This window comes from Trachurus trachurus, assembly GCF_905171665.1.
Source record: "Trachurus trachurus genome assembly, chromosome: 7".
In the NCBI taxonomy this organism is placed as follows: Eukaryota; Metazoa; Chordata; class Actinopteri; order Carangiformes; family Carangidae; genus Trachurus; species Trachurus trachurus.
In genome coordinates this window covers 13,771,712-13,796,438 of record NC_139901.1, presented here as the reverse complement: position 1 = coordinate 13,796,438, position 24,727 = coordinate 13,771,712, and the positions used below count along the sequence as shown (strand labels likewise).

Below are 24,727 nucleotides of genomic sequence, written 5' to 3'. Positions count from 1 at the left end.
GGACATATTATCAAATACATCACATATAAGTTTATAACTGAATATCCATCATCAAATTTCTACGTGTACATATATTAAACATACCCATATGGTGTAATATGTAATACACATATAACACATAGTATGTATTTCATTCAGCCTATATGCAATTAATAACATTTTAGACACGATTACATGTTTTTTCTTGTTAGTTTCTCAATAATTAATTGTATTGATGGACTTTGGGATGTATTTATGTATGTAACATGTCTACATTGTAAACATGGGCCTATTAAATAGCTATATTAGGCTATATCGGCCTATTTGTATGGGCTAAACGTTTATGTCAATATATAAAACGAAATATTTCTTGTAGGTTTCATGTGGTTTTTGTTTTTATTGTGTACATATAGAGGCCTATTTTATGTATGAAAATCCAATATACAGTATGTAGGCTTTATATTACATTTGCGTATGGGGCTGCTTGCTTGTCTACCATCGTGGTCAATACATGATCAACACAGTAACAGTTCAGCTGTGGAGGGTTGATGAGGACTAGTACAGTCATATGGAGGTCCTTTGCGCGCACACCAGCTCCTCGTTGTGCACCACGCTCCACATGCGGAGCAGCTCGTGCGCGCTCAGCTTGTGCACCACAATGAGGTTTTTGTAGAAGCAGGGCTCGCTGTTCATGGGGCTCACCCGCCGCCGGGTGATGCCGAAGGTCCTGAAGCCCGGGTGCATCTCCGGGGTCAGGTGGAGCTTCTGGAGGCACATGCCCAAAAACACGTCGTCGATGGGGTACAACTCCAGGTCCTCTGAAACCAGGAAGAGTCTCCTGGCCAGCTGGGAGGACATCAGAAACCCCCCGCCGCCCACATAGGGTGGGTACGGCTTGTCATAGAGCTCTTTGGGGATGTAGTACTTGCTCTGGCGGTTTCGGATCGGGATCGCCTTGGAGATGGTGTCCCCCACGAACAGCTCGGCCTCTTTGCGCTCCTCCACTTTGAAGCCGATCAGCTCCATCAGGTTGCGCGTGTTCACAAAAACGTCGTCGTCCCCCTTGAAGATGAACCGGACCCCGGAGCAGTAAATGTCGAACCATTTGAGGAAGTTGACCTCCTTCAGGGTCAGGTTGAAGAATGTGTCCATGAAGTCCCACTGCAAGATGTCCCCGTAGATCCGGTCCTCGTACTCGATCAGCTTCTGGAGGTTCTTGGTGTCTTTGCCGGTCGTCGGGCTTCCCAGCAGGAACAGCGTTTTGATTTTCTTCCCATCCACCTCGTGCTCCTTCCCCCAGGTTTTGCGCACCGCCTCCCGCCGGTCGTGCTGCTCGATGACGGACTTGACCACCATGAGAAGGTGCACCTCTCCGTCCGCGCATTTCCCCGGGTGGTTGATCAGCATGGGGAAGTACCGACAGTGTCTGTGCAGCACGAACTGATGAAATCTCGGGTCCAGGCGCCGGAACCAGTCCTGCTTCCTCACCGACGCGTCCTCGCTGCAGTTCAGAACCTGCGCGTCCCAGGAAGCCGGAGTCCCGTTGGAAACCCGATGCGCATCCAAGTCGCCGTTGTGCACCGGAGAGTCCGAGCTCCCCAAACTGGGTTTTACGGCAGCTTTTTTGAATGGAAAACAGTCGGAGCCGCACCAGCCGGCGTCCCGCAAGTGCTTCGCCCCGATCGCGTCCTTCTCCGCCACCTTCAACCTGTGGATCATCAGGAAAGACGCAAAGACCAGAGACAGGCTCAGCAGCGGCTTCAGCAGACCGACGCGTTTTCTCCGGAAAAAGTGATCCATGGCTCTCAGTGCGGCGCCCGGAGACCTTCAGATGCGGGACGCGTTGCCTTCATAGTGTTTCACAACCGTGCGTGCGTCCTTGGGGAGTCCACCGCCGCCTCGCCCTCTCATCTGGACACCAGAGGCTGCGTCCTCGGCTACGTGAGCGTGTTGACAGTGGAGTGGCCCCGGGGCCCCGTTTGTCCATGGCGCTCGACGAAGTCACACATGGTCTCTCGGTGAGGGCAGAGGGAGCATGTCTCCGGGCTGCGGCTACACACAGACTGTCTGGTAGATCTGCTGCTGGACCCGTCTTTCTCACCCAGAACAACCCCCCCTCCTCCTCCAAGTAGCTATCTCCTCCCCCAAATGAGCCACACTCTGGGACCAGCAGGTCTCTCATTTCCCACACACACCTACAGTCACACATCACAGAGCCACCTTGCAGCAAACTCGAGATTATCCACTTTTTAAAGACATATTATCCACCTGATCAGGAAAACAAATAAAGACTCTACAGACAACACTTATAAGCCTACACGCACATTTAATAATGGAACCCCCCCTAATAGCTTTTATTTTTGAAAACACATTACACATTCATATGCCTATTAACGACCATTACAGACAATGGCAAATGCAATAGGCCTATATAAACATTGCAGAGCAAAAAGAGCTCACTAAATAGCACATACATTCACCAAATGATATAAATTGTCATTTGTGTTTGTAAAATTTAAGGGAAACAAAGGCTAATACTAAATCAGGCACACTAATAATAATGATAAACCCAATCTGATTTGCATGTGATACAACAGCGTTAAAAAAAAAAAAAAAAAAAAAACTGTAAACATTAAAACAAAAGATGAGTGAAGTGTCACTTGCACATACTGGCTGAATGATTAATTAGGGCCACGGGGCAATCGCCACAAGCACTCATCTCATGAACCCCGCCACATTTCCTCCCGCTTTTCTAACTTTCACTTTGTAATTCTAACTTTCACTTTCAAATTCGTTTTCCTTACTCGGGTAAACTCGTGTTGCAGCTCGTGACAACTCGGCGCGACAAACAGGACCGTTTGTCACCGTGTTTGTCGGGTCCTGTTTGTCGGGTCCGAGTTTACCCGAGTGAGGAAAACGAATTTGATTGGTCGTTATCGAGCGGGCGGGATATTCAAAGCTTGGGGCGAGCCCATGGGCGAGCCCGAGCTCCGTGTGTGTGTGCGTGTGTCAGACGTTTGAATGACGGATTACGGATCCAATATCAGTGGCTGGTGAATCGTGTACAGGCTGACGTATAATCCGTGCGCCTGCATTATCCAATGCGAAAAAAAAAAATACACACTTTCGTCCTGGATTTACTCAAAAATAGAATTTTGCACAAAGTTTGGCCTGCATCGTCTGATAGATGAGTTATTACACAAATTTAATGACCCAGAGTGGTCTTAAATTCAATTTTCTTTTCTGTACACCTTTAATTATTTTTCTCACGTGAATAGGGTAACATTTTTAACCTTTAGATATCTCCATGAAAATTACTGAGTTGATTACTTACATTAAGACAAACAAAAAATGTATTACAAGTTTTTTGAAATTCTTTGTTAACATGAGCAAATTTGCCTAAATTTGCATAGATTCCACTGTTTTGACGGCACACATATCTACAGTATATATATAAAGGTGCTGTGGTGGTGCCACTGCCAGCATGAAAATTGGAATGAGTTGTCTCCAGAGGTTTATAAAGGGACCTGTGTTTACTTTCACTTCCGTCAATTTACCAACTCAGCCAGGGCGCTTATAGCCTGGCTCTCGCCAGACCCTTGTAGTTCCGCAAAGCTCCACCAGAGGCGCTACGCTCAGCTTCACACAAGGGTCTGGACTCGAGGCCAATGCAAACTTCTTCCCCGGAGCAAAAAATAATGAACCAATCAGGATCGCCGGGCGGGACTTTCTGAGGTGTGACGTAGCGCTGAAGCGACTGTTTGAGTTAAACAACAATGGCGGCTCGCAGTGAGGAGTCGTGCGTTGGCATTGATTCTGCTATTTCAACTGTTTTGTCGAATCTATCGAATATTAATTCTTTGAAAGATGAACAGAGAACGGTTTTGAAGGCATTTATTCAAGATAACGGACAAGTGGTTTATCCAATCACATACAAGATTTTTTTACAAGGCCCCGCCTTCTGAAATGAATCGCCTATGGAGCAGTCCCAGACCCTTGTGTGGAGCTCAGCGTAGCTTTGCGGAACTACAAGGGTCTGGCGAGAGCCAGGCTAGGGCGCTTAGGCTACCATGTAAAATTAGTGCTTCCCGCAGCGACGGATTCAAATCTACAGTCTATGATTCAAATCCAGTCCACGTCCTTTGCTGCAAGTCCTTCCATCTCTCCACCCCCCTTCCACAAATATCTCTCTATCTATCATTAAAGGGACAGTATGTGAGATTTACCCCCATCTAGCGGTGCGGTTGCATGTCGGCACGTATTCTTGCTGTTGCGTTTACGTAAACTCGGGCAGAAGTCAGAAAAACAACACACGCTGCATGTATCAGGATAAACAAGCCTCTATGTAAACAAACGGTCCGCCAGCACGAGGCAAAACAATACAGGCGTGACAATATGTTGTCATGGTGATGTCGTATTGTTTACCTGACCCACGTTTTACCGGCTTTCTCTCGTCGAGTAAAATAACATCCAGTTGGTTTGCCGACGGCGTCACTCACGGCGTCATTCAGGTGTCTGACTGCACCTGAAGGCAACACCAGTGCCTCCGTCCTTCCTCACACTAGCTACACGGTGGTGACAGTTTTAACAGGCGCTGTCTGGAAAACTTTCTCCCCGAGCCGAGAAGCTCCGGCGGCCCGAGTTTGAGGTTACTTACAGCCACGGTGACACTGAACGTAAAACATGGCGATTCAACATGGCAGAGAAGGTTCGGTGAACCCCCCCCTGTATGTTTGTAACGACTTGTAACATCTCATTCTAAGGTACGAGAAAGCGCTCGTTTGTATGCGGGCGCGATTCCACTTCAGTGAAATACGTATTTATGAAAGCGATATTTGATTTTTGTCAATAAAAAGCCAATAAAGTCCCATACTGTCCCTTTAAAGGAGAAAATGCAAAGTATTTTTTTTTTTTAAAATAACTGTTCGATCAAAACAACTATCAAAAGATAAGTGTCCCTCTCCATAGGAGGCGGAGCATGTCATACCTGCTCTATTAAGGATGTGGCTATCTTGAAAAATTGCAGTCATCTTGAAATTTAAAGTGGTTTCTTGTCGGTTGACCTCTGGAGTCAACTCCTTCCAATTTTCATGTTGGTACCACCACAGCACCTTTATGTATCCCTACATGTGTCGTCAAAACGGTGGAATCTATGCAAATTGATGCAAATTTGCTCATGTTAACAAAGAATTTCAAAGAAACTTGTAATACATTTTTTGTTTGTCTTAATGTAAGTAATCAACTCAGTAATTTTCATGCAGATATCTAAAGGTTAAAAATTTTACCCTATTCACGTGAGAAAAATAATGAATAGGCGTATGATTTGGGTCTTTTTCTAAACTTTCCCCTAATGGGATTCTTTGGGGCTTTTTCTTCCCTCACTCAGGACATGTTGAGGATACAAAACCAGTTGAGTTTGCTTCTGTTGCAATTTGTTTAACGTTGACCCCTTTTTTGGCCTAAAATTACTGGACTATTTGGCCAGTCCGACACTTTTCTACAGCCCACAATCTGTGGTTCGGACAGCGCCTCGTTAGGTGACTTTACACCGCCCTCTGGTGGACATTTATTGCAATCACACCATGTCACTGCTACTTGGCGTGACCGAGTTTAACCCCGCTCCAAACTTTTAATAAACCACTGACACAGATAAACGGGGTTCAATTTGAGACTATTTTTACTAATAGAATACATTTTTAATCTCTCTCTCTAATAATTAACTTAAAAGCTGCACCCCAGCTGAAATGTCTGCGAGCGGAAGTTCACCTTCACAATAAATCCACGGATATATATTTTTTTACAAGGATAAATACCGGGAGTTACAAACTTTAACTAATGTTAAAAAACAAACAAACGCTAAGACGCCCAGCACAGTGATTTGATAAATAAATTAAACGCACGCCCTGACATTTAGCCTCTTAAAGGCTGATCTGCTTTATTTTGGTAAGTAATCAAAGTCACAATAGTTTGCCCTGGTAAACACTCTGACCTGTGGCTGAACCTCGGTAGCAGGAAATAGACCGAGTCTGCTGCTCCGAGCCCACGGTCGGAGCCGAGCCGAGCTGAGCCGAGCCAAGCAGAGCGACGACGCTCATCGTGAAACGACCGCCTCTGTTTACAGCTAGCTTTGTTTTTGTTTTTAAAGCTAAACACGAACAAGGAGTCGAAAACGTCACTGGGCTTTTTTATCGGACTCACCGAAAACCAGAGGCTGAACGCCGGCGGCAGATGATTCACAGGGTGAGTGTTTATGATGAGTGTTTGTGTGAGTTGACCCACCGGCAGCAGCTAACGTTATCAACCAGTTAGCCGCTAGCTTCACCAGCTCGTAGTTACCGGTAGTTTATGTGTCTCTTGTTTCGATGTTTGGTTAGTTTCGGCGAGCCAGCAGAGCACGGCTCGTTGTTATCACAGACAGAGGTGAAACTGTTTCTTCCGCCATGTGACTCTGAGCCGCCTGTGATAAAAACCGTCTCCTTCACCGACACCGCACTCAGACCGACCGACTCTCCGTCTGGAGCTGGAGGACTAAAACTTCGGCTCCGTCACCGGACATGTGGTGTCCTCTTCACAGCTGACACGTTAAGCGGTTTTTACAAACTTTAATTCGGCGCAGCTGAAATGTTGTTTAATGTAAAGTCAGTGTGATAAAGGTCGGGAGCAAGCGGGGGGTTGAGTCGTGGCTCGTGAGCGTCACGCTGGTTAAATTGACAATATTTTGGGCGGAGTTTGGTGTGAAGGAAACAGGGGCGGTGTTGGGCTCCAGCTAGGGGGGCTAGTAGATTATTAAAATGTAGGCTACATGTAAAATATATATGTACAATGTGTTTATAGAAACATTGGTTAATTTAATTTTCTTCCAGTTTCAGGTTAATAGACTCTTTCTTTCTTTCTTTCTTTCTTGTATGACGTAGTGTTTCCTTTACATTGAGGTTAGGTCGAACATGAGCTCGAGTGGTTTCACTTCCACCTGCACATCCTCTCTGACAGCAAAACAATAACAACAACAACACACACACACACACAAAAAAAACTGATTTGTTTGTAATGTGTCACGTGCAAACAATTAAAAATGAGTCAGTGTGGTTGAGTGCGCACGCAGACAACCTACCAGAAATGCAGAAACTACACTGTTTAAAAACAAGTACACATGGTGGTATTTTACAGCCATTTGAAAGTTTATGGCTTTTTTTTTTTACAGCGACTTCTGCTCATTCCTGCTGCTCCAGATGGTTCAGTGAAGAATCATCTGACAACCTCTAATGAAGAACAGTAAATAACAGTACTTAGTATGGCGGGTTAAAGTTTCTCTGCAAACTAGCAAATAAAACAGTTTAAATGTTGCATTGGATAATGTGAGGCATGGGGAAGATTCAGTTCAGCAGCGACTCTTGGCTGTTGTGGTGTCACAAACCTGATCTTACCCTCTGAAAAGTACCCGGCGGATTTCATGCACTGGAGTTGCAGAATCTGGGAGTCGGAGTCTATAAATATTGGTGTCAGTCAGACATATAAACATTTTAAAATGCACTGTCAGATTTTCAAAACATCGAGTTGAAAGTGAGGTTTACTATCTGAAACAAACAAATTGATCAGCTTGTCCATGGGATGTTATCATCATAATGAATCGTCCTTGATGCAGGAATAAAATCTGTCAAAAAATTTCACGCCCCCACATCCATCTGTGCCGACACAGCACATCACTGATTTTCTGTTGTCTTTTTAATCTAACAGTCAATCACTACTCTTTATGAACCCAGCACATACTCCCCTGTGCTTCTAGTTAAGTGAAGTTTTGTATGTCTTGTCATCGCTTCTCCTGATTTTTGTGTTTTTCATTTTTTTACAGCAAAGATCTCACCAAAAGCACAATGCATAATATAATTAATATGCTAAAATTTTTACGTATATAACAGATTAATAGAAGCAGCTATTTAAAGTACATGTGTAGATCATCTCTACCTGTTCAAGGGACAATAAAATCCTCCACACATCCACACTAGAAATCAAGAAAGCATTTGTAAATATGAAAATATAATGTACCAGTATATGAGTTAGTAAACAATAGATATTTTGAGTCTGTGATCTCACTGGACAGCTCCAGCACTGTCTTCCAAAACACATCATCTGTGGACATTCCCATAAACAGTGAAACAAAGAAGCTTTGTGACTGTTGTATTAAGTGCAAGTATCAGGGATGTTGGGATTAAAAACAGTTGTTTTCATTATCCTGCTATAATCGATTATTTCCACAAGCAATCAAACAAACCACAATATGCTGATTGTTTTGCAGATGCCTGGTCAACTTGACGGCCTAAAGCCCAGAAAGAGGAAAATCACCTCTGAGGTCAAAGGCTCCAAAAAGGTTTGTGTTAATAGAACTGTAGTTATGTGATGTGCTGCCGTTTCTGACTGGGATTATATTATACTAATAACAATGCCCCAACTGACCCTGGTGACCTTTGACTTTGTGTGGCAGGTGTCTGCAGCCAGGAGGAGGTGTATGAAAGGCCCTAAGACGCCCTCGGCAGCAGAGAGCGGCTCCAGCGGAGCGGCCGACCCTCTGGAGAGACGGCCTTACATCAGCTGTGAGTGCCACCAGGCCACCGGCAGGACGAGGTGCTCGGCATCGCCTGAGCTTGAGGGGCAGGAGGGCAAAGAGAACGAGCTGAGGACGGGTCTGGACGCGGATGTGGACGTGAACGCCTGCAGCAGAGTGAACGGCCTCGAGGACAAACATGAGCGGGAAGAGATGGATTATGAAGAAACAGGAATGACCTTCTTTCCAGACGACGACAGCAACCAGATTCTCCCTGTGGAGCAGTTCTTTGGAAACCTGGATGCTGTGCAGGTGAGGCAGATTAGGTTACCATGGTAACTAGCAACCTGTGTCGCTTCATTGAATGAATTAAAAAAAAATCATACAGTAAATAACTCAAATGAATAGAAATAATATAAATAAGACAATAACATGAAGTAAGAAAACGTATGACTGGATGGTTGAAAGCAAAGGTAACTATAGCGTATAAAGATATAATAAAATGTAAAAAAAAAAAAAAAAAAAAATGAAGTGAGATAAATAACCGGAAATATAAGTTGTGGTTTTATACACAATAACACAATAATTCAGTAATAATAGAATCAAAGGACCAACCAGTCAAATCTGGCCATGTTCTTCTTAAGAAGAGATGTTTGTTAGTTTTTCTGTTGCTACGTAGCTTAGTTAGCATCAGCAGCTGTTTGCTCACCAGTCAAGAAAAAACAGAAACAAACTTCATTTCTTTACTCACGTCTGTCTCCAGAGGTGGAAACAAGTACTGACACCAACTCCTGTCTCTTGTTTCTAAAGTTAGCATGCTATCAGGTCAGCCTCAGCCCGTCACCTCCAGTCTGTACTGAAAGCGCAGCGCTACTCAGACACCGTTCTATTTCGTCCCTCCTGACCGCCAGAGGCGGTGCTTGAAGCACTGGATAACTCCGCCCGCGCTAGCGCATGTCGAGTACGAATAACAACAATGTCACCTGTGACCCCTGTATGACCCCCGGGAGGCTATATCTTCCGGTGTCAGCAGGCAATCGGCTCCTTCATTCTTCTCGCGACCGCGCGTCGAGGTGTACGTAAGTATAGCATGGCCATTTAATTGGCCTGGTACAGTTATTGCTGGCGTGCTGCTGGCTTTGTGCAGCCTCGTGCCTCCGTGGCGGGAGTCACGGGCTGACGCTCGTCCTCCCAGAGGCTGTAGCCAGCGATTTGCACGTTGTATGTTCTTTGCCTGCTCTGTAAAGGTGGCTGGCTGGGTGGTGGCGTTTCCGCCCCTCACCTTCCAGCATTGCACACAGCTGCTGAGAGCTGTGTTGCTAGCAGGTTGTGCTGCTTTGAATGCTATTAACTGTTCTTTTTTCTGTTTCTCTGTTAGTGTTCAAAGTATTATTGAAGGATTCAACTGTGTTATTGAGGTAGGGTTCCAGTCCCTCTTCTAGCTCAGTTGTGTTAAAAACTGCTTACCTTGTTGGTGAAGGTTGCGTTCCTGCCCCCTCTCCCAACTTGGCTTTGTGTTTCAAGGTGTTGGCGTTTCCGTCCCGGCGACGTCACATCTTGTCTCTTTTTTGTGTTTTTTTGCCACCTGGTTCCGGATGGCGCACGCCTGTGGCAGCTGTATGGCGTCCCTGGAGCCTGAGGATGGCCATGACCGGTGTGTGTCCTGCCTTGGTGTGGATCACCTGCGGGAGGCCATCACCGATGAAGCCTGTATAAATTGCAGCATTATGCCGAGGTCGATAAGGCTGGCCAGGCTAGCCCAACTGGATCCACTCTCCTGTCTGCCTTCATTCCAGTCTGGGGGGGCGGATTCCTGTCGGGATGCTGCACAGAAGAGGCCTGCCTCACGGGACGTGGGTGCTGTCCCCGCAGGGAAACGGCGCAGGAAGACGGACGACCACCTCTCCTCAAAGGTTGACCGTCTGGCGGCTGATATGGAGGAGATGAAGGCGCTTCTCCTTGGCCTGCAGCCTGCTGGTAGGATGCCACATGCTGCTGCTACGGCTACTCGGGGGTCACCGCTGCCAGTGGACGATGCCATCTCCATTGCAGCTTCATCCAGCCAGTTTAATGATTCCGAGCAGGTTGAGTTGGCGACTCCAACGGTAGCGGGCTCCTCGCATTCTTCGGCCTCGGGTTCCCGGCGGGGCTCTGAGGATTCGTCCATGGGGGCAATCATCCGGGCTGCCCTGGCACGCCTGCAGCTTGATGCGCCTACCGAGGGTAAGGCTCCCAGTGCTTTCTACAGGCGCAACCCCCCACCGGCGAAGACTGTGGTACCACACTCTCCGGATTTTTTGAAGGAGCTGCACTCTTGCTGGGCAGACACGTCGGCCTTCACCAGGCCGGGGTCGGATGAGCGGGCCTTGGCTGCCATGGAGGGTGCTGAGGCAGTTGGCCTTCTCCACATGCCAGCGGTGGAGCCTGCGATTGCGGCCTTGATCGTGTCTCCGGATGAGGCAATGAAGCCTGACCCCCGGTGCCCTTCTGCCCAGTGTAAGGTCACTGATGATTATGTCAACAGGGCTTACACCACAGCAGCGCGCATCGGCCGCCTGGGAAACACCCTGTCCCACTTCCTCTTGGCTCTCTCGACTTCTCTGCAGGATGCCCAGGTGGACGACTCCGTCCGCGACATCTGCGACGCCTCCCTGCAGGCCTTTGCCTGCCAGTCGAGGGAATTGGGTCGGCTCATGTCCACTCTGGTCCACACTCGCCGTCACGTCTGGCTGGCCCAATCGCCCCTGACGGAGGCAACTCGCAGGGTCCTTCGTGGGGTGCCGGCGGCGCCTGGTGAGTTGTTTGGCTCCGCAGCCCTGGAGGCCTTGGACCGCACAGCTGAGGCGGGTGAGACCAGGAGGCGGCTGGCAGGTCTCCACAAGAGGACGCCTACCTCCAGCAGGCCGAGGGCTTTCCCGATCTGCCCCTCCACGTCCTCCACAGATGCCTCCCCAGGCTGCTCAGCGGCCGTCGCGGCGGGACACCAGGAAGCCGACAGGCGACTTTCGTGCCACCGTGCGCCGCTCGCCGCGTCAGCAGCAGGCCTCTAAGCCCGACCGCCGTTCCTCCGGTTCCTTCAGGGCCCGGGGGCAGCGGCGCTAGGGCCACGGGGCCGGTCGTCGGATGCTTTTCCCAGCAGCAGCTCAGTCACTGGGCTGCCTGCTGTCCGGACCCCTGGGTTGTGTCCACCTTGACCCAGGGGTATGAATTGCAATTCCGACGCCGGCCCCCTGCCTTTGGCCGGGTGAAGATCACGTCTATCGACGACCCGGCCAAGGCCCAAGCCCTGGCCCAGGAGCTGTCCACCCTCCTGGACAAGGGTGCCATCCTACCGGTGGACCCCCTCCTTCATCCCGGGGGTTTTTATTCCACGTACTTCCTGGTCAGCAAGAAGGACGGCGGACTGCGACCCATCCTGGACCTGCGTGGCCTGAACAGGTATTTGAAAGTTCTGCCGTTCCACATGCTGACTACAGCAGTTGTTCAGCGTGTGGTCTGCCCCGGCGAGTGGTTCACAACCATAGATTTGAAAGATGCGTACTTTCATGTCCCGATCGCAGCTCATCATCAGCCCTTCCTCAGGTTTGCCTTCCAGGGCCACCATTATCAATTCAGGGTGCTCCCCTTTGGGCTCTCCCTGTCCCCCAGGGTGTTTACCCGCTGTGTTGCGGCGGCCTTGGCGCCTCTGCAGGCAGGGGGCATGAAGGTCCTGCCTTATCTGGACGACTGGCTGGTGTGCGCGCCATCCCGGGCCCAGGTGATGCGGGATACCAACCGTCTACTGTTGCATGTGTCTCGACTGGGCCTCAAGGTCAACGTTGCAAAGAGTTGTCTGGTTCCCACTCAGCGGGCTGCCTATTTGGGTCTGGTTCTGGACTCCGTCGCCATGAAGGCCTACCTGTCGGAGAGACGCGTGGACAACATCCTCCGACTCCTTCCTTTCTTCAAGAGGGGCAGGCGGCTGCCTTTCGTTCAGTTCCTGCAGCTCCTGGGCAAACTGACGGCCGCGTCGACTGCTATACCTTCCGGCCTGCTGCTGCTGCGTCCGCTTCAGATGTGGCTGAACAGCTTCCATCTGGACCCGAGGTCTCACAAGCACAAGCTGCTCAGGGTGTCTCGGGTGTGTGTCCACGCCCTGGCGCCATGGCAGGACAGGGCGTTCCTACTGGGGGGCGCTCCTCTGGGGGTCCTTCCTTCCTTCCGAGAGACGGTTGCAACAGATGCATCCCAGTTAGGCTGGGGTGCAGTCTGGCGTGGCAGGTCCGCCCAGGGACGGTGGTCTCCTCGGGACCGCACGCAGCACGTCAATGTGTTGGAGCTGCGGGCTGTCCACCTGGCTCTCCGCCATTTTCTTCCGCACCTGCAGGGGAAACATGTGCTGGTTCGGTCGGACAACAGGGCAGTGGTCTCCCAGATCAACCATCAGGGGGGCACCAAGTCGGCGCAACTGTTGCAGGTGTCCCAGCGCCTGCTGACATGGGCCACGCCCCATCTGTTGAGCTTGCGAGCGATGTGGCTCCCGGGGGATCGGAATCAGGTGGCGGATTTCCTTTCTCGGCGCAAGCCCCCGCCGGGGGAGTGGAGGCTACACCCAGAGGTGGTCGAGCTGATCTGGGGCGTTTTCGGCAGGGCGGAGGTGGATCTCTTTGCCTCGAGGGCGTCAACCCATTGTCCCCTATGGTTTTCCTGGACGGAGGAGGACAGTCCTCTGGGACAGGATGCCTTGGGGCACGAGTGGCCCAGCGTCTTCCTGTACGCCTTTCCACCGCTGCCTCTGATCCTCCTGACGCTGCAGCGGGTCCTCCTTCGGGGACATCGCCTCCTCCTGGTGGCCCCATTCTGGCCAGGGAGGCCCTGGTTTCCTCTGCTGCGGAAGCTCTGCTGCAGCTCGCCATGGCGTCTCCCAGGGAGGAGGGATCTCCTGTCCCAGCTAGGGGGCCGGATTTGGCACCCCGACCCCTGCCGTCTCCAGTTGTGGGCTTGGCCGCTGCAGGGCCCGACACACTTCTGACCAGTTGCACTGAGCCTGTCCGACGAACCATCTCGCATGCTCGTGCACCGTCCACCCGCCTCCAGTATGAGTGCAAGTGGAGGAGGTTCTCTGCCTGGTGTGCTGACAGGGGGGAGGACCCCACTTCTTGTCCAGTGACCACCGTGCTGGACTTTCTTCAGTCTCTCCTGGACGACGGTCGTGCACCTTCCACTTTGAGGGTGTATGTGGCTGCCATTTCAGGGCGGCATGATCTCATTGACAGTGCTACCGTCGGGTGCCAGCGGTTGGTGTCTCTATTTCTGAGGGGGGCATCGAGGCTGCGGCCCACTGTGTCCCCGAGGGTTCCAGCGTGGGACCTCTCCCTGGTGCTGAAGGCCCTGGCTTCTTCGCCCTTTGAACCTCTCGCCCAGTCTGACCTTAAGTGGCTGTCGTTGAAGACGGCCTTTCTTCTGGCTATCACCTCAGCGAAGCGGGTGGGGGAGTTGCAGGCTTTGTCTGTTGGCGAGTCCTGCCTGCGTTGGGGGCCTGAGGGTGCGAGTGTGACCCTGTGGCCTAATGTTGCGTTTCTGCCGAAAACCCTGCCCCGTGGCCATGTCAACCGCCCTATTCACCTGGCGCGGTTTGATCCCCCAGCGGCTGATGATGAGTTGCGTGTTTTGTGTCCTGTGCGGGCCCTGGCTGCCTATATCAGTGCCACTGCACATGTGCGGCAGACGGAACAGTTGTTTGTTTGTTATTGGGGTCGTACCAGAGGTTGTGCCCTCTCCAAACAGCGCCTTTCTCATTGGATTGTGGACACCATCTCTTGTGCTTACAGGGTCAATGGTCGGGCATTGCCGGCGGGGGTCAGATGCCACTCCACACGCGGTGTCTCCACGTCCTGGGCTGCCCTGAGGGGCGTACCCCTGGATGACATCTGTTCTGCAGCCTCTTGGTCGTCGCCGGGTACTTTCCACCGCTTTTACCGGCTTAATGTTGCTGCTCCCCACCCGTTGGGCGTGGTCCTTTGCCCTGGGCCTTCGACCTCTCTTCAGTAAGGTGGGTTGTAGGATTCTTCATGACACGGTTGGTATATGTCATCCAGTGCTTAAAGCACCGCCTCTGGCGGTCAGGAGGGACGAAATAGAACGAAAGTTACAGTTGTAACTACGGTTCTATGAGTCCCGGATGACCGCCAGAGCGCTCTGTCACTCAGAATCCTCGCGCGTTCACGAGCAGATTTTGGGAGCCGATTGCCTGCTGACACCGGAAGATATAGCCTCCCGGGGGTCATACAGGGGTCACAGGTGACATTGTTGTTATTCGTACTCGACATGCGCTAGCGCGGGCGGAGTTATCCAGTGCTTAAAGCACCGCCTCTGGCGGTCATCCGGGACCCATAGAACCGTAGTTACAACTGTAACTTTCGTTTTACAACCTCCCGTCTTGTTCATGCAAAGATGGGCAAAATTCTCTTTATTCAACAAACTCCACCTTCTGCTGTTGACAAGAAACAACAGCACAGAAAATATGAGCCCCCCTTTTATAGTAAATAAACATATTAGGAAACACCAGAAGAGTTGAGATTAACTCAAATATTTTGAGCAAAAAATAATTGTTTGCATCATAACAACCTTTTACTTTCATTCATAAAAACAGCCCAAAACACTGGTTTGATTTGTTATGTTCTGCTTCTTGTTCACCTCAGGATTGATGTTTTTAAGAACTAAAAATGATGAGTAATAAGAGAGAACAGATGGAGTGATCACAGCCCTAACGTCAAGCATCTTGCAGCTGCTCAGAAACCGACACCTCATCAGTTTGATCTGATGCCTCCTGATTGAAAATGATGAAGTAACTCCAAACATGAACTTCTTATGTCACAGGACTTTCCTCAGAGACCGTCGGCGACCTCGGCCCGGGTCCACAGGGAGAACCGGCGGCGACATTACTACGCCAGAGAGGACAGTGATGAAGAGGAGGCAGGCTTCAGCACGCAGCAGGACGACAGAGGAGGCAGCTAGTGATGAGAAACTGTGGCGGTCTCACAGCGACGTCTGAGGAGATGACGTAAAAAAACCTCCCAACAGCACTTAGGAAAAATCAGCCAAATGACTCTGAACCTGCCTCCAGCACGTCGCCGCCAAGCGCTGGATGTGGATGTTGCACAAAGAAGCCAAAAAGTTTTCCAACCACAGCACCTGGCTGATACCTCAGTACTCTATTTCCTTTGACAGTTCTTTCAAACACAACTGCAGCAAAGAGATTCATCGCCTTGAAAAGTGATAGTTGAATTATTTATTGTTAAATTACGCTCACACAAGGTTCAATTCACCAGGGTGTGTTTGGTGTTGACAGCACTTTATATTGACCAATCAGTGCACAGACCGTGTAATGCTCGAGATGAATAGAGGGTATGCGTTTACGTCACGTTGCCCTCGGCAACGCCCCGTTCGATCGGACTGAGTGGCAAAACAAGCGTCCCTCAACGTGCTGGCGGATAGCGGTGGACTCATAAACTGGATAAAATATCTTATATCAAAACAAATTGATGTCAAAAGGAATCGACAACCAGCTCCCCAAAAGCGCCTGCTCCACTGACACTTCCTGTAACACGCACATGGATGTATTATATTAACACACGCAGTGTGACCGCGGCACCTGCAGAGTGACTGACAGGCTCACTGTTTGTGCAGAGGGACGAGATTACAGCTGTTACTGTCGTCCTGACAGACTCCCGACGCTTAAACCTGCGCGCTGCTTTTATTCTGAAAAACTCTGACCAGTCAAACTGTAGGATGTGTTAGAGGACTAATTTATCTGTCTAAACATCAGAACTACGACACCTGAAACTGTAAACACAGCTGATCGATCGAAAAAAATGACCGCTCCTGTTAATTTACTTTCCGTCATTGAGAACAGGTTCTTGAATGTAACTCGGTCAAAGTGAGACGTATCCTCAAGATTTTTAGCAGCTCTGTTAGGTCATGCATGCTTTACATGCTGGCAAAGCTAGACATGTCAGACTTGTGTGGGCTCGGAGAAAATCGCTTCGTTACTTGCTCGTTTTTAAACTTTGGCGGCTCTGCCACTCGTCTTTTTGCCACTCAGTGGACGTTCCACAGCGACTTCCGAGTACCGTGACGTCATGTGCATACCCTCTATAGAGAAATGCCAAATACAGTGCTGCACTAAAGTTTGAGACTAAACAACATTTTATTTTTCCGTGCACATTTACAATTCAAAAGGTTAAAAATGTCAATATTAAAGAGTTCATGTGACGAGGGAGGAGGGAACACACAGGTCAGAGATTTAATATCATAAATTCATTGTTTCCGATGAATGTTGTGTCAGTAGTTTTCAGAATAAGGGTCATTTCTCACCAAGTGTCCTAGGCTGCGTTCATACTGTTATATCGTATATTTTATTTTGAAAATAGCTTTTTAAGACAAAAACAATATCCATCTAGACTTTAAAACACCTGAAAACATAGGCAGACCTGAGCAATCACCCGCACAGAGCACATCCCAGCCGATGTTAACAGGAAGTAGATAGTGCATGCAGCTGCAGCAAAGAAAACAAGCTCAGTAACACTTTAATTTGCAGTTTTTAATTGCCGCTACTTTTGCTGTTACTTTAACCGCTAGTGCTTCAGTGTGAATGATCACTGTGTAGAAAGACAGACATGTTTTAAAAGAAAACTGCAGCAGTGTGGACATAGCCTCATATTCCTGCTCAGTGAGTCTTTGTCTGCTCAATTTTTTTTCTTTGGCAGCTTCATAACATAAAATACATCCGTCGGTATATAAACATATCTCACATAATTTTTATCAATGCAGCTAATTGTTTTCCCTGATGCAGTTCCTATTAAGTTCACATTTGTAGAAAAGACAAACAAAACATTTATAGTTAAATAAAAACACACTGAAGTTTCTGATTAACTGAGAATAACTTAGATCTGACTTTAAAAAAAGTGAAATCAGAGTGGAAGTCATTGTGCTCATTAAGTTTCTCTTCTGATCGTCCAACACATGTTTTATATAATTGTACTGCCTTATTTATGCAAAAAATGCTTCTTTCATATTCTACTACTGTATTCAGCTTTGTGACTGATTGAATGCCTTGTACAGTTGTTGTAGGAAACAGTCATTGTAGCCAGTTGCAGCATTTTACATCACCGTGCCAACAAAAAGAACAAATAAATGTTTTTCATGATTTCACTTCCGTGTTATAATTAACTCAATGAGGTATAAATAAAATTGGGAGTTCACCTTGTTTCTAAAAAGCTCCTTAGATATTCACAGATACACTGTGTTGTCATAGTACGGAAGCTGAAAAAAAAAGTATTTTGTTTCATTATGTTATATGGTGGCCCTGAGAGTTCAATGCAGTGTAATAAAAAAAAAAATACATGTGAAGATACAAATGTGCTACAAATTCAGAAAACAACTTGCATCAACATGCTCTGCAAAAACTCATAACAAAACAGTCGTGTTTCTGGGGACACGGAAAACTGATGGACTTTAGTTCATTGCCTCTTGACTTTGGATGTTGGGAATCTGTTGGTGGTGTTTGAAAAACAAATTTGTTTAGTTTATTATAATGCCAATATCACATGTTTGATGTTTCTGACATGATTGCTAATATGTACTTAGCTTAGCATTAGCCTATAGCTACTAGCCGTCACTTTTTTGTGTCCCAAGAAACACTTATGCTGTGTTGTTTTTGCAGCTTGTGTGTTGTCAAATGGATTAAGTTCTTTTCTGAAATTATAGCACGTTTTTGTCTTTGTGTGATTTTTCATGTAGCATGTCATTATAACAAAGCTCGTTATACCGAGATAACGATCCTGTTATCAGGGAACAACGCAGAAATGACACTGTCTTTTCATAGAAGACCATTGTCAGATCTGACCTCTAACTAACAAGTTCTACATCTCGTTATCTTGAGATAAAATATCTGCGTGTGGCCTTTCTCAGCTTCCGTACACAGATAAATTCTTAAAATTTTCACTTTAGACGCCTCTTCTTGCCTTTGTCCGTCTGCTTCCTATTGTTTGCGTCGCTGCTTCGTTTGAAAACCTTCTTGGCGTCACACAGCAGGTTGTGAGCTCCCTTCTTGTGGCACACGATGTGAACCAGCTTCAGGTTTTCCCTGGTGAACAGTAGGCGGTAGAAATAGCTTAGGTTGATGTCGGCCATCTTGTGATTCTGCAGAGCCTCCAGCAGAGCGGGAATGACCGTCCTCTTCTTCTCTATCCTGATGCCGACACAAAGAGGAAATGTTAGGGAGCATGGAGTCTGCTGAACCAGGCGAGTCAATCGTTAAAATAGTGATTTGTTTTAACATAAAGTCCTTCTGCCAACTTTTTACATTCACAATACTGTGTGTGAAATGACATGAAAAGCAGGATAAACTAAAACATAAAGGTATGCTGATGTGTATCAATGCACAAAAGCAAATTATGTGGAGTATAAAAATTAATCTACTGAGGAGAAATGACACTTGTGAATGAATAATTTTATTTAACATGCACAGAACATGTGTGAAGCAACAGGGAGGCACAGTATCCAAGTACATTTACTTGAGTAATGCACTTAAGAATATTTCAGTATCTTGTCACGTAAATAAGAACTTGTTCTTAATTGATTCTGCCTGGTTAAATAAAGGTTAAATAAAAAATAAAAATAAAAGTCACTTCTGACTTCACTACATTTCTATCAAGGACTTTAGCTTGGAAGCAGCTTTTAGTCAATAGATTTTTTTTTTTTTTTTTTTAAATATGACAGGCCACACAATGTGGGGAATGATTCTTAAATAGATAAAGATATTAAAGGGACAACGAGGAGTTTCTATTCGGTTATAAAAAAGTCTCACGTTAATGTGGATGAATCTCCGCTACCCACAATTGTTAATGGGCCCATTTTCGATAAATATATTGTTCTGTCTCTATCGTTATTTTGTTATTATTAGTGGTGGCGGAGATGCTGGTCGAGCCGACCAGCGTTTTTTACTTTCGGTTTCGCAACGAGTCATGAGAATAACGCAGCTGAATCGCCGTTTATGGTCGGAACTCCGACGGTATGTGAACCTCTTTGAACCTCTGACTTTAATTCTTGATGAATGAAAACATGAGTCCGTCTTGCGCCGGTCAAAAGAATTTTACGGTGCGCGCGGAGGCTCATAAATGTAGTGTGAAAACGCTTCGCTTTTCCAAAACTCCTCGTTGTCCCTTTAATATAATTCTGGATATTGTTATATTTTTGATTGGCTCCTGGACAGTGAGAAGTTTCTGACCTGTGGTCCAGGTTCCAGGTGCTGAAGACGATCCTGCTCTCTCTGCTGCCATACGGGTTGATGGAGTGAAGGGACTTACACATGCTCTGGTCAAACGACCCCTGAGGAAGACAATGGTGTAAATACCAGTGATCAGTTCAGTCTGGTGATCTGTGTGTGTCACTCAATCATTCAGGTCTGTCTGGTCGACTCATACCTGACAGGTGAACCACCCCTCCCGGGTGCAGAGTCGATCCGGCTGCTTCTCCGTCCTGCTGAAGTACGAGCCGTTGTATCTGTCGGCTCTCAGCATCTCCACCAGGCTGCTGGCCGCCTTCAGGAACTCAGCCTTGACTTTAGCTTTCTGGATACTTCTGGTTGCAGCTTCCACCTGAGACCACAGACCAACACTTGACTGACTGACTGAGTTATTGACTGAGTGACAGAGCCTCAGCCCACAGACCTACCTCCTTCATGTAACCTCGTATCCTGCTCTCACAGTTGAACTTCATGTAGGACGACTTTGTCTTGAACCGAGTGTCGATGCCTGAAATGAAAATGAGTTCATGTCAACTTCATAACACATTACAACACATTACCTACCTACCCACCCACCCACCCAGTCATCTCCCTAAACCAACCAACCAAGTTTTTTAAAACAAGAGACTGAGAGACCATCATCTCGATGACTCCTTCGTACCTGTGAACCAATCCTCATCCTCCCCTCTGCTCTCCAGCTCTGACCTGTCCTCCAGGTTCTGCAGCAGGTCCGCCAGGATCTTGCGGCTCTTTGGAGAGCGCTCATCAGACAGGAGACCCCTAGCCTCCTTGATGATGTCATCGCCGTAACGGTCTGTGATCAGTAACCGGCTGATGTCACACACGACTGAAATCACAACACGCAGGGTCAGAGATGAAGCACCTGAATATTACTGACAATGATAATGATGATGATTTATTTATCTGTTGGTATTACTGATAACACTGGTAGCCGTACCTATATGTGTTATCTTCACTGTGATCAGTATAACCATTATCTACAGGTATAACTGTTATTGTTATGGTTACAACAAAACAAAATGTTGGTTTCTCTCTATAATAAACAGCAGCTTCACCTTATTCTGTAAGTACCCTTCTGAGAATGTACATTATGATTTGGTAAATGAAAAACAATTAAGGAACTGAATTGATTGACTGATTGATTGATTGATTGTTTATATTGTTATACCCACCCCCGCTCCACGTCTGCTCCTTGGAGAGAAGCACCAGCTCAGTGTGGTCGGGCAGAGTCAAGAAGAATTCCTCCGTCACTTTTGTCCCATCAGAGTACAAACAAACGTGTGCACCAGTGAGCGGCAACTGGGAATGTCATAATATAACAATAATAATGGATGTTATTTCAATTTCAAGTGAGATGTACAATATAAAGGGAGGTAACAAAAAACAAAAAACAGAAATAACAACAATGCAATGCAAATTTCCAACAATGCAGGAAATTATCATAGAATAAAATGACATACCAGTAAAACAGCTTAACAAATAAATAGAAAGATAAATGAATCAAATGATGTTAAATGCCTAAAGATGTGGGTCTTTACTGTTTTGGTTTGGTTTACTGTGGTGCACAGAATAAAGTTCAGTTTTCTGATAAGAGACTATTTCTTATTTTTATTTCACAGTGTTCACACAATCTGGAGAAGTGACAACAGGACAGTGAGGACACCGTGATGATCTTGTGTCTTTTTACTAAATGTTGCCTGGGACAGAGTCTGCTCTGATTACAAGGATATGGATAGAGATAAAGATGCAGACAGATGTTCACTCAGAGCAGAAGAGACATCTCCATACAGCACATAGCTTTTTGGCTGGATTTGGAATACTTTTAAACTGACATCTTATGACAAATTGTTATGTGTCAGACCCGCTCTCATCTAAGGGACAAATATGCTGCCTGATGTCCTGTTTAACTCTGTTAAACTCTGCCCCAAAGTCTCAACTGAAAACCAAAGATTTGACTTGATTCATCTGAGATCTGGTGTTTTACCACGCATGGTTAAAACCGGGCAGTTTGTGAATTTAGAAGAAGAAAGGCTGTTCGAGATAATGAGTTTCATTTTGTTTTCTTTTGCACTTTTTATGTTGAATTGCACTGGGTTTTCTTTAGTCGAATTAAATAAATATATATTACCTATTGGTGCACAAAGATTAAGTTGCCCATTTACACATTTGTCATTGTTGCTACAGAGACGCCCTGGTCAAGAAATCTTATTCTCAAAACATATGCGGACAGGTTTGTTTGACACAAGACCCCAAAAAACATCACACATCATCAATTGTATTTATTTTTTTAGGTGAAAGGGAAACATAATCATTCATGTTGAAATCACAAAGTCTGTCTGTATAATCACAGTGTGATGTTTTTGTATGGTGCAGCAGTAGTTCTACAGTTTTTTTTAATTTTACTTTTGCTTTTCATTTCTACAGTTTTTTTTCTTTTACTTTTCTTTTCTTGCCTTGCTAATGGACTCTTGGCCTCTGCTCTGAGTCTTTTATTGATTTGTTTTTATGTTACTATAATACTTTGTAACTCTGATTTCAAAAGTGCTATGAAGTGCAATAAAGTTGTTATTACAGTTATTACTATGACTTGGAACATCTGGAACACACAGTAACTCCTCTGCACTGTCTCTGTGAACTTCTCTGACCTCTCGTTCTGCTGTTCTGTAAATAACATTAATAATGTTGAGTCTTATCTAAATGCACTGTGACGTGTCAGGATCATCGTGTAACATCATAAGAAGATAACTTAAGCTCTGTCAGTTTCTTATGTTCGTCACATCTGGTGCAGGATACAGAGTCTGACCCTGAACTGGACCGGCCTCGTGCCTATGTAGGACAGCAGTTAATTAAACAGATAAAGTTTTGTCCCCAGACACTAAAACCATGTTAATAGCAACTTTTACCAGTCAATTTATCGACAGCTGTGTTTCTATTGTTCAGCAGCTGTGTAAACTCTTATCACTGCAATGAGAGAAGAGGAGCAGGTTAAAAAACAGCTGTTAAACACACACGGACTCACCTGTAGAGTCTTACAGCCTTTCTTAATCAGCTCCTTCAGGTCTTTAGCAGCCACTCCATATTTCCTGTTTTCACTAAAACTCCTGATTTTCACAGGTTTACTTTTACCAAAAAATCCAAACATCTCAGCGCGGCAGCTCGGTTTGTAACTACCGCTTCCTCTTCCTCTTCAGCTTCAGGCGAACAGCGCGCAGTGACGGCGCGTTATCGCCCTCTGGTGGGTGAAGTGAGGCGCTGCAGCTTTTCATCATTGCTTCCAGTGCTTTTATCTTTAGTTTCTACTGTGGACATTATTTTACCGTATTTTGTGTGCTTTATTGACTCTAGTATAAAGGGCGTTGATTTGCCTCTCTGCTCTGTATTGTTTTTGCTTGTTCGATGCTCTGCAAAGCAGGCCTAAATGGCAACGTGAGGATTACCATGGCAACTGATGCACCACGACGGAAAATACCAACTGGAAGGTTTGGAGGATATCTTCGAAATTATGATTGAACATTTAGTTTACCATAAAATGATTCTTTACATTACATTTATTTAATTTCAGTTATTCCTACACCAAATATACAGTAGTCATGTATTAACCTTTAATCCAGAATAATGCTGATGGAAACATTATCTGCGCTAGTAACCCCTTTGCGTTAAATGGTTCAGTCCGATTTCAATATGGCGACCGCGTGTTTGAAAATCTTAACGGGTGGCAAAGAAAAATCTTCAGTGTAATACTTGTTTACACGTCACGTTTTTTACTCTCTCCTTTGCCATGTTGTGGTAATATGTCTGTTGACTAAAGAACATGGTGAAAACAGAAGATGTATCCAACGTGGCGGGCGGCTGGAAGGAAGTGTTTGACAGGAGCCGGTTTGTCCCCCCACCGAGCCAAACAGTCCGCCTGGCCGTGGAGAGCCACCTCACCCAGTCCCACGGCTTCCAGCTCAGCCTCAACCGGGTCACAGCACCTCACCTGCCGCAGGTGACAGCTCACAGACACCGCTAGATGCTCGGTAGATATGGAGCTGCAAGCTAACAATTGTGCTAACGCCAGTAAAACGGTGGTGGTTTGTTTGACACATACAAACTCTGTGTAGGTTTGAGGTTGTTCACCAGAGTCCATTAGAGTAGACCACAGACAAAACATCATCATAAATCAGCTTTAAAAAAATAATAATACACAAATTGATCTGTACAATGTAGGCTATGAGCTTTGTTTGAGAGTTAATCCACCACAGATAATCTTCATGCATAGTTTGTTTTTATTGATGACTCATGCAGATATTAGTTGGGAGTATATGGCAACAACCAAGTCTTTCAGGCTCATGTGAAATTCTTCCCCCATTACGGTCACAGGAGCTGCCTGAAGTGGAACAAGACCTGACCTTCCAGCTGCGAGTGACCCTGTTTGATAAAACCCACCAGCAAGTCTTTGGGAGAACATGGAGGAGCCCACTGCAAAGGCTGAGAAACACCAAGATATCCTTCAACGAGGTAACTTTATTTTGAAAAGCATCACACTGAAAGAAGGCCAGAGGATGAGAGGATGCAGATGAGGTTTTATCTTAAAACTCCTCTCGTGTTGATCTTTATCAGTAGAGAGTGGATTGATGATCATGTAGTAAAATCAGTTCCCATTCAGAACATGAATAACATTAGTTTAGTGCTGCCATTATTTAATTAGAACCAACTCAAAAGCTCCACTCACAGCTAAATTAGCAGCGATGGTTGTGAATGATTGTGTGTGGCTCTTGAGGACGTTCCCAGACTAAAACACAGTTACAAACTGCCCTGATTGCCTATAAGTGATTCCAGTTGCAGTTGTTCCAGCTCACTCTCTCATGCCATATTTTTATGTGAAGCAACAACTTAGAAGATTCTCCAGTTATAAAAAA

General features: G+C 46.5%; 4 protein-coding genes across 4 annotated transcripts in view; 2 read left to right on the top strand and 2 right to left on the bottom strand.

Annotated features, from left to right (window-relative positions):
* Positions 1-182: 182 nt before the first annotated feature.
* Positions 183-2,020, bottom strand: b3gnt7l (UDP-GlcNAc:betaGal beta-1,3-N-acetylglucosaminyltransferase 7, like). Its single transcript, XM_083975198.1, has one exon. The coding sequence runs from the start codon at positions 1,777-1,779 to the stop codon at positions 544-546; it is 1,236 nt and encodes a 411-aa protein (XP_083831324.1). The 5' UTR covers positions 1,780-2,020; the 3' UTR covers positions 183-543.
* A 4,012-nt stretch (positions 2,021-6,032) lies between these two features.
* Positions 6,033-15,897, top strand: cUnh1orf174 (chromosome Un C1orf174 homolog). Its single transcript, XM_083975037.1, has 4 exons — positions 6,033-6,219; positions 8,273-8,344; positions 8,459-8,830; positions 15,377-15,897. Exons 1-4 carry the CDS (start codon positions 6,208-6,210, stop codon positions 15,512-15,514), a joined length of 594 nt encoding a protein of 197 aa, XP_083831163.1. The 5' UTR covers positions 6,033-6,207; the 3' UTR covers positions 15,515-15,897.
* Positions 15,898-18,367: 2,470 nt separating this feature from the next.
* Positions 18,368-22,968, bottom strand: dffb (DNA fragmentation factor, beta polypeptide (caspase-activated DNase); the record flags this gene model as incomplete). The annotated part of the gene is made up of 7 exons (XM_083976229.1): positions 18,368-18,749; positions 19,788-19,888; positions 19,984-20,157; positions 20,234-20,313; positions 20,467-20,652; positions 20,999-21,125; positions 22,846-22,968. The coding sequence occupies 7 exons, from the start codon at positions 22,966-22,968 to the stop codon at positions 18,500-18,502; spliced, it is 1,041 nt and encodes a 346-aa protein (XP_083832355.1). The 3' UTR covers positions 18,368-18,499.
* Positions 22,969-23,562: 594 nt separating this feature from the next.
* nphp4 (nephronophthisis 4) overlaps positions 23,563-24,727 on the top strand; it is a gene marked incomplete at its 3' end in the record, with an annotated part of 185,112 nt that continues 183,947 nt past the window's right edge. Inside the window, exons 1-2 of the mRNA XM_083975577.1 lie at positions 23,563-23,814; positions 24,189-24,326. Coding sequence (XP_083831703.1) covers positions 23,638-23,814; positions 24,189-24,326 — 315 coding nt within the window. The 5' untranslated portion in view covers positions 23,563-23,637. The remainder of the gene's footprint in view (positions 23,815-24,188; positions 24,327-24,727) is intronic.

Excerpts from the sequence above, each read along its gene's own strand:
- b3gnt7l (XM_083975198.1), bottom strand. The coding sequence starts at position 1,779 with ATGGATCACTTTTTCCGGAGAAAACGCGTCGGTCTGCTGAAGCCGCTG.
- cUnh1orf174 (XM_083975037.1), top strand. Across the intron at positions 8,345-8,458 it reads AGGTCAAAGGCTCCAAAAAG|GTGTCTGCAGCCAGGAGGAG; the intron begins GTTTGTGTTAAT and ends TTTGTGTGGCAG. Across the intron at positions 8,831-15,376 it reads GAAACCTGGATGCTGTGCAG|GACTTTCCTCAGAGACCGTC; the intron begins GTGAGGCAGATT and ends CTTATGTCACAG.